The following is an 8,276-nucleotide window of genomic DNA, read 5'->3' on the forward strand; positions in this document are numbered from 1 at the left end:
GGACATTCAAAGAATAAGTGAGCAATTGTTTCATCTTCCACTGTCCAAAACTGACATCTAGCATCAGGGAGGACATTAAACCGATACAACCTTGTTTTAGTTTTCAACCTGTCTTGGATAGCAAGCCATAGAACGAAACTATGCTTTGGGGTATTCAATCTCCCCCAAACTTCCTTGCTCCAATTGACCCGATCATGTACAGGACATAGAAGCTTGTATCCCTCTGCAATCTTATACCCTCCTTGAGTGAACAGAGCTAAGTCCACAAGAGTCTTCACTTTGTCTTTGATTGCTACGATCTTCCTCCAATACCAGCTACCATGTAACGGGGCATTGTAACCCCACCAATTTTCTTCTTTTATGTACACACTGTGCACCCATCTAACCCACAAATTATCTTCTTTAGCCGCTACAGCCCAAACATACTTAAACATGGCTGCGTTGTTCCATTCAGAAATGTTCTTGAAGCCTATACCTCCTGCTGCTTTAGGCTTACATATGCTGTCCCAAGCAATTTGCCCTGCTCCAGCCATCATTTGTTGACCATTCCACAAGAAGGCTCTACAGATGGCCTCAATTTCTTTTAGCAACTTCTTAGGCAGCAACATGATTTGGCTCCAATAGGAATGAATTGCAAGTAGAACAGAATTAATCAAGACTGCTCGACCTGCAAATGAGATATTCCTTGTACTCCAGAACCTAATCCTATTGGTCATTTTATCCACCAACAAGCTACACTCCTTAGCAGATATACGCTTAGCACATATGGGAATACCTAAATAGCTGAACGGGACATCACTTTTCCTAAAGCCTGAAGCTTCCAGAATGCGTTGGACCTCATTATTATTCATCCCACTGCAATATATTGCAGACTTCGAAGCATTAGGCTGCAATCCTGATGTTTGCGAAAACAACTTGAGGCCCTGTAGTAGATAATAAATGCTCTTGTAATCACCATTGCAAAACAGTAAGACATCATCTGCAAAATAAGATGATTCAACTTCAGCTCTTTGCATCTGTTATGAAAGATAAAGTCAGATTTCTGGCCAACTCTTTTCATTATTCTAGTGAGGTACTCCATTCCCAGTACAAAAATAAGAGGTGACAGCGGGTCCCCTTGTCGTAACCCTCTTTTGGCTTCAAAATAACCATGCAGCGATCCATTGATCATGAGTGAAAACCGTGGTGTTCTAATACATGTCATGACCAGCTGAATAAAGTGCTCAGGAAAATGGAAACCATACAACATTTCTTCTATAAAGCTCCATTCAATAGTATCATAAGTCTTTTGTAAATCTAGCTTTATCAAACAACTGGCTTTTGATGATTTTCTCCCATAATGACATAGTAAGTCTTGGCAAATCATTATATTGTGCGCTATGAAACGACCTTGAACAAAGCCTCCTTGATTTTGAGCCACAAGACTAGGGAGGACAGTTTTGAGTCTCGAGCATATCAATTTCGTAGTTGCTTTGTAAATAACATTGCAGCAGGCTATCGGTCTATAATCCTTCACTGTATTAGGGCACTTGGTTTTGGGGACAAGTGTTAGCACAGTGGTATTTATCTCTTTAAGGAGCTGCCCGGACTGTAAGAAAGAAAAGATAGCTTCAGCAACTTCATCTCCAATTAAATCCCAGTTTTCTTGGAAGAAGAAACTCCCATAACCATCTAGACCTGGTGCTTTAATTCCAGGTATTTCAAAGAACACTTTCTTAACCTCTTCTTTTGTATAATCTGTCAAGAGTAGGTCTGATTGCAATTCTGTAACTTTAGGGCCTTGATTCACAATTCCAACCAGCACATGCTTTCTTTGCAGCATCTTACTACCCAGAAGTTCCTGGTAGTAGCTTAAAAAGACTTCAATGACCTGTATGGGCTCATCTACCCGATTACCTTCTGAGTTAACAATAGATAGAACTCTATTGTGCCTTCTTCTCTCACGGATGCTAATGTGAAATAATGTTGAGTTCTCATCACCATCTCTAGCCCAATTCAATTTAGCTTTCTGCTGCAAGAAATAAATATAATCCTTGTGAACCTGGGCATACCTGTTTCTAGCTTCCAACTCCATTACATGTATGACAGGATTTAAAGGGTCACGATGAAGTTTATCTTGACATTCAGCTAGGTGATCTCTAGCTTGAATTTATGCACTAGTTATATCAGAGTAGCCTTGAGCATTAATCTCCTTGAATACTGCCTTTAGAGCCTTCAACTTAGTAATTACTCGATACATTTTTGTCCCTGTAACTTGTTGCTGCCAAAGCAATTTAACCTTTTCAAAATATTTTGGATGTGTAGACCACATTTTAAAGTATTTGAAAGGCTTCCTGCCACAAGGGACGTTTGAATAAACAGTAAGAACAGCTGGAGTATGATCAAACAATCCTTCTTCAAAAAACACAGCTTCTGCATCAGGGAACAGACTCAACCAAATTTGGTTTGCAAGCACACGATCTATCTTAGAATAGATCCTGTCTTCTCCATGTTGTTTATTACACCAAGTATACAAGTTTCCACTATATTTGACATCTTCAAGTTGACAGTTTGCAACACATTCAATGAAATCAGTGGATGACTTATACCTAACTCTATTGCCAATTCGCTCCTCTTTTGCTAAAATGTCATTGAAGTCTCCCATTACAATCCAAGGACCCATAACAGAGAGGTCCTGAAGCTCTTTCCAAAGCCTTTTCCTCCCCTCCTCATCATTAAAAGCATAGACATAAGTAACAAAAAAGGAATTCTTATTGTCAACAGTTGCAACTCCAAGGTTAATCAACTGACTAGTACACTTGATGATATTGACATTAAAGCTAAAAGGATTCCAGCTTACAATAATTCGCCCTCCAGAATGCCATGCATTATTGGAGGTAAAGCACCACCCAGTAAAAAAATTAAGATATAAGGCTCCTAGTTTCTAAGCCTTAACTCTTGTGTCAAGAAGACCAACCAAACCAACCCTCTGAGTAGCAATAAATTGCTTGACTAACTGCTGTTTTTGTTGGTTGTTAATCCCTCGGACATTCCAGCTAATAATTTTATCCATTGGAAAGAGGAGGTGCTCCCCCTCCTCCTGTATTCCCACTTTGAATTCCAACTTCCATCAGTTTTTGACTCTGTTGTTCCTTATTTTCAGCTTGCACCAGATCACTACCATTAGGTTCTATTAGAGCCTGAAAGGAATTAGCCACCGAAGTGTTAACTGGGGGGTCTTTTGCTTTAACTTTCCACACCTTTGTTGCTGGTTTGAAACCATCAGGATCATATATAGATTCTATATTCAAAGAAGAGGTCATATCCTTATTCAATTCTGGCATTGTCTCTCCCAAACCAGTTGCCTTCTCTGTATCCTTAACAACCCATTCTGGCTTCCTTCCCTCTTTTCGTCTACAAGCACTAGTATCATGGCCCATCCCCTTACAGTGGTCACAACTTACTGGCTTCCACTCATACGTGACAGCCACTGAAGTGTTAAAACCATGCTCATCCTCAAACCATATAAGATCTGGAAAATCTTGCTTCAAAGAAACTTCAATGAGAACCCGGGGATAGCTTAACTTGTCTCTTATTTTGGTAATGGAGTCAACCATCAGAGGCTTTCCCACTTGGCTAATGATTTTGAATAATGAATTTTCTCCCTAGTATTTCAATTCAAGATCATCCAATTGTACCTAAATTGGAACCGATTGAATATCCTGCTTCTTGAAGTTAACATTAGGGTCCCAAGCCTTCATAATGACTGGCCTCTTGTTAAAGAAAATATAGCCCCCCGAAATCACTTGATCCCTGTCCTCAACAGAATCAAAGCAAATTAGAAAAATACCATAAGACAACATGCCCACTTTGTTGATCTTATCCTTCCAAACACAACGAGCAAAACCATCTAGAGTTGACAACGGTGGATTTCCTCCTAGAATATAGCACACCATAGAGGATTTCTAGTAGTCCACTTCATCTTCAATATCTTCCATTGTGATCTTGATTTTCTGTTTCGCAGCAGAATTGGCAAATTTGCAATCTAGATTTTGCATTATATTGCCAGATCGCAAGATAGGAGGTGTAACACTCTTACCTTGAGAAATCGCAGATGCAGTTTGCCGATGAGCTTCCATGAATTGCTTAGCTTCCATGACCTGAGCAAATTTCAATCGAATTTCTTCTCTCTGTTGATGCTCCTTCATAACTGCTCTAGGTGATGACTCCTCTGTACCATTCACAGGTTGCAGATGACGTTCGACATGCTCAGCTTCAATTTCCTCATCTGAGAAATTTATTGGTTCAATTCCAAGGACTTCATCCATGGATTTTGTCTTCCTTACATTAGAACTAGAATCAGGCCCTCGTTTTTTCTTTTTCTTAAGAGAAGATTTGGGTTTGCTCTGCACCCTCGCCCTCGTTTTCGCCATGGCACCAGCTCAGAGAGCTGAGAGAAAGCTAGAGAGAGAAAACCCTTTTTAATACAATATGGGATTTTTTATTTACAAATGCCATCTTTGGGAATATACTAATTTGGTAAAATAAAAAATTAGTATCTATGTTGCTAATAATAATTATCGAGTACTTAACATACATAACATGAAGAATACTAATAAAGAATAAAGAGAGAGAAAATTGAAAAAATAACATTTTTTTATAGTTTTTTTAATACTTTTTATGATATTAAAATCAATTTTTTTTTTTTTATAAACGGATACTTTTAGAATATAACGCCTGTCAATTTTTTTTTGGAATGAATTTTAATGATTTAATTAGTTATAAATAAAGACAATTTGTTATATTGACTAAATTTGTGCCAATGTCTTAAAGTATATATAATTTCAAATTACACAGCACATCCGAAACATGAGTTACTAATAAACCATTCCTCTTTCACTACTACAAAAAAGGGCAATTGTGTCAGTTAAACGCGTCAGTCAACGTAGTTGACTGACGCTGTTGACCAAGAATTAGCATTTGTGGCAGTTGGACACTGCCACAAATGAGGGCCCAATTGCGTCATAACTTACACTGGCGCTGTTTAATGGAACCGTTTGTGTCAGTGGGGCACTGACGCAAACGGGATGTTAACGGCGTCAGTGGCCCACTGACGGTAATGGGCGTTTGCGTCAGTGGGGCACTGACGCAAACGGCAAAGTAAAACGCGCGTTTTACTTTGCCGTTTGCGTCAGTGCCCCACTGACGCAAATGCCCGTTACCGTCAGTGAGCCACTGACGCAACTCAGTCTCCCATAATAAAACCCTCATCGTCCCAGCCGAGCCCCATTTCACTCATACCATAATTTCAGACCGTTTTCCTCCCAAACCAGCGGCGCCCAACCGAGGTTCTCCCCATTTAGGTACGTTTTCAGCCATTTTTTTTTTCAATTTTAATGTTAAAATAATGATTTATATATGTTTATGAAACTTATATATAGTTTTTTTTGGATTTTTTTGTATAGATTTTGTTTTTTGAAGATATAATTTGAAAACCCATAATCTTCATTGGATTTTTGGGGTTTTCTACATCAAGAACCCACATTGCACAATTACCACAAGTAAGTGTAATTTTATTAATTTTTATGATTTAAATATAATTTTTGTGAATTTTTTTTTTATAAATTGACTATATTTCGGATTTTTAATTTTTAGATAGTTTTATTAACTTTTTTTTTAAATTTAATTAAATTTCGAATTTACTATGTAAATGAGTATATATATAGATTAATGTATATATTTTGTATAAGTTTCATTTTATTAAATGTTTAGTTTGATTATTATTAGTAAATTTTTGTTTATATTTTGTTAACTTTTTAAAATTATTTTTAAATTTTGGGTTTAATTGGTTAAATAGGTATATATTAAAATTGTTTGTTTTTTTAAGTTATATTTTATTATTGATTTAGTTAGGATATTTATAGTCGATTTTTATTTATGTGAGTTGTTAAATTTAAAAAAAAAAAAATTATTTCGGGTTTAAGTAAACAAATGTGTACATATAACAAATTATTTGTTTTCTTTAAGCATTTTATTGTTTATTTAGTTACAATATATCTTTATGATATTTTTCTTTATATTTTGTTAACTTTTTTATTATTTTTTTGTATATTGTTATATTTGAGTAGGTATTTTGTTGACAACTTTGTTGGTGAGATCAAGCTTTGGAGAATTTTATATTAGAGGTAATATTTTAAACCTTAATGTATAATTAATATATTGAACTTAGTAGCATGTACGAATTATAAAATAGTGGAGATATGATCTGGGACTGTGTGCTGCGGTGATATAAGGCTGTAATTGTGCATGTTTGATTGATTACTTGATTTGTTGTATTTATGTGATGAATATATGTTTATTTAAATTTTGGGAAATATGATAGAAATAGGAGAAATACTGTCTAATTTTTTTTTTTTAAGATTTAGTAATTTGGGAATTATGTATGTTTGATTGATTAATTGGTTTGTTGTGTTTATGTGATGAAATATGTTTATTTAAATTTTGGGAAATATGATAGAAATAGGGGAAATGCTGGTCAATTTTTTTTTAGGATTTAGTAATTTTAGAATTATGCATGTTTGATTGATTAGTTGAATATTTTTGTGTATACCATGTGATGTATAAATGCACATTTTAAATTTGGGAAATGTGATAGAAATAGGGGAAATGCTGCCCAATTTGTTTTGGACATATTGTTTCCTTTATTTACTTTTCGATTAAGTAATCCACGAACTTAATTGTTAATGTTTGTTTGTTTTTTTTGTTGTGTGAAGTTTGACAATGGATAGAGATTGGATGTCAGCGGATAGGTTATCTATGAAATATAGGAATGGAGTTGAGTTTTTCTTGGAATTTTGTGCAAGAAATACTCAATCTCCTAATAGTATTCCTTGTCCATGTGTTAAGTGTGGTAACGTTGTGAGGATGCCAATTTTTAAAATAAAAGACCACTTATTTAGGAATGGAATAGACAAAAGTTATAAAATATGGTTTTTGCACGGTGAAAGAATGAAAGGAGCTGATGAGGGACCATCTAAGAATAATAAGTATTTTGATGTTGATTACGAAGTTGATGATGTTGCAGAGATGATTGATGATGCACAATATGAATCACATGTGGATCCAATTAAATTTCAGTCAATCTTAGAAGATGCTGAGAAACCCATTTTCCCTAATTGTATAAGGTTCACTAAATTATCAGCACTGCTTAGGTTGTATAACTTAAAAGCCAAACATGGGTGGAGTGATAAGGGAATGACAGAGTTGTTAACATTTTTAGGAGAATTATTACCCGAAGGTAATGAAATGTCGTCTTCATTTTATGAAGTGAAGAAGACATTGCGTTCGTTAGGCATGCAATATGAAAAAATACATGCTTGTCCTAATGATTGCATCTTATATCGAAAAATATTTGTTGATGCAATTGCATGTCCGACATGTGGCGAGTCTAGATGGCAAAAGAAAAAAAATTCAGATGTAGTTAGAAAAGGTGTCCCTGCAAAGGTTTTATGGTATCTTCCACCGATACCTCGTTTGGTTAGGTTGTACCGAAATGATGATCATTCTAAAAATTTAATTTGGCATGCTAAAGATAGAGTAAAGGATGGCAAGCTAAGACATCCAGCTGACTCGCCAGCTTGGAAAACAGTAGATGTTAAATGGCCGGAATTTGGGAATGAATCGAGGAATATTCGTTTGGGTCTTTCTGCTGACGGAATTAATCCACACAATTCCCTTAGTAGTAAATATAGTTGTTGGCCTGTAATGCTAGTCATCTATAATCTACCACCATGGTTGTGTATGAAGAGGAAGTTTACCATGTTGACCTTGTTGATATCTGGTCCTAAACAACCTGGAAATGATATTGATGTATACCTAGCTCCTTTAATTGATGATTTGAGCACATTGTGGTATGAGGGGGTTAATGCTTACGATGCTTATAAGAAAGAAAATTTTAATCTTAAAGCAGTGTTGTTGTAGACTATTAATGATTTTCCAGCCTTAGGTAATCTTTCTGGATTTAGTGTGAAAGGGTACAAGGCATGTCCCATTTGTGAAGAAGGGACTCATTCTGAATATTTAAAACATTCTAGAAAGATTTGTTATATGGGACACTGAAAGTTCTTATTCGAAAAACATAAATTTCGAAGTTTGACAGATGCCTTTAATGGTAAACCTGAATTTGGAAAGGCTCCACCACCTTTACTTGGAGGACAATTGTTAACAAAGTTGAACAAAGTCCAATGCAAGTTCGGAAAACCTAGAAATTTTACAAATAAGAGAAAAAATGTTAGACG

General features: G+C 35.6%; 1 protein-coding gene across 1 annotated transcript; it reads right to left on the reverse strand.

Moving 5' to 3' along the window:
* Positions 1–2,149: 2,149 nt before the first annotated feature.
* Positions 2,150–3,935, reverse strand: LOC133833020 (uncharacterized). The gene is made up of 3 exons (XM_062263285.1): positions 3,786–3,935; positions 3,105–3,644; positions 2,150–2,797 (listed from the first exon to the last, which is right to left on the reverse strand). Exons 1-3 carry the CDS (start codon positions 3,933–3,935, stop codon positions 2,150–2,152), a joined length of 1,338 nt encoding a protein of 445 aa, XP_062119269.1.
* Positions 3,936–8,276: the final 4,341 nt, after the last annotated feature.

This window comes from Humulus lupulus, chromosome 4 (assembly GCF_963169125.1).
Source record: "Humulus lupulus chromosome 4, drHumLupu1.1, whole genome shotgun sequence".
NCBI classification, from domain to species: domain Eukaryota; kingdom Viridiplantae; phylum Streptophyta; class Magnoliopsida; order Rosales; family Cannabaceae; genus Humulus; species Humulus lupulus.

Excerpts from the sequence above, each read along its gene's own strand:
- LOC133833020 (XM_062263285.1), bottom strand. The coding sequence starts at position 3,935 with ATGGTGTGCTATATTCTAGGAGGAAATCCACCGTTGTCAACTCTAGAT. Across the intron at positions 3,645-3,785 it reads CTGTTGAGGACAGGGATCAA|GGAGAAAATTCATTATTCAA; the intron begins GTGATTTCGGGG and ends TTGAAATACTAG. Across the intron at positions 2,798-3,104 it reads AGAGTCAAAAACTGATGGAA|TGTACTAGTCAGTTGATTAA; the intron begins GTTGGAATTCAA and ends AATATCATCAAG.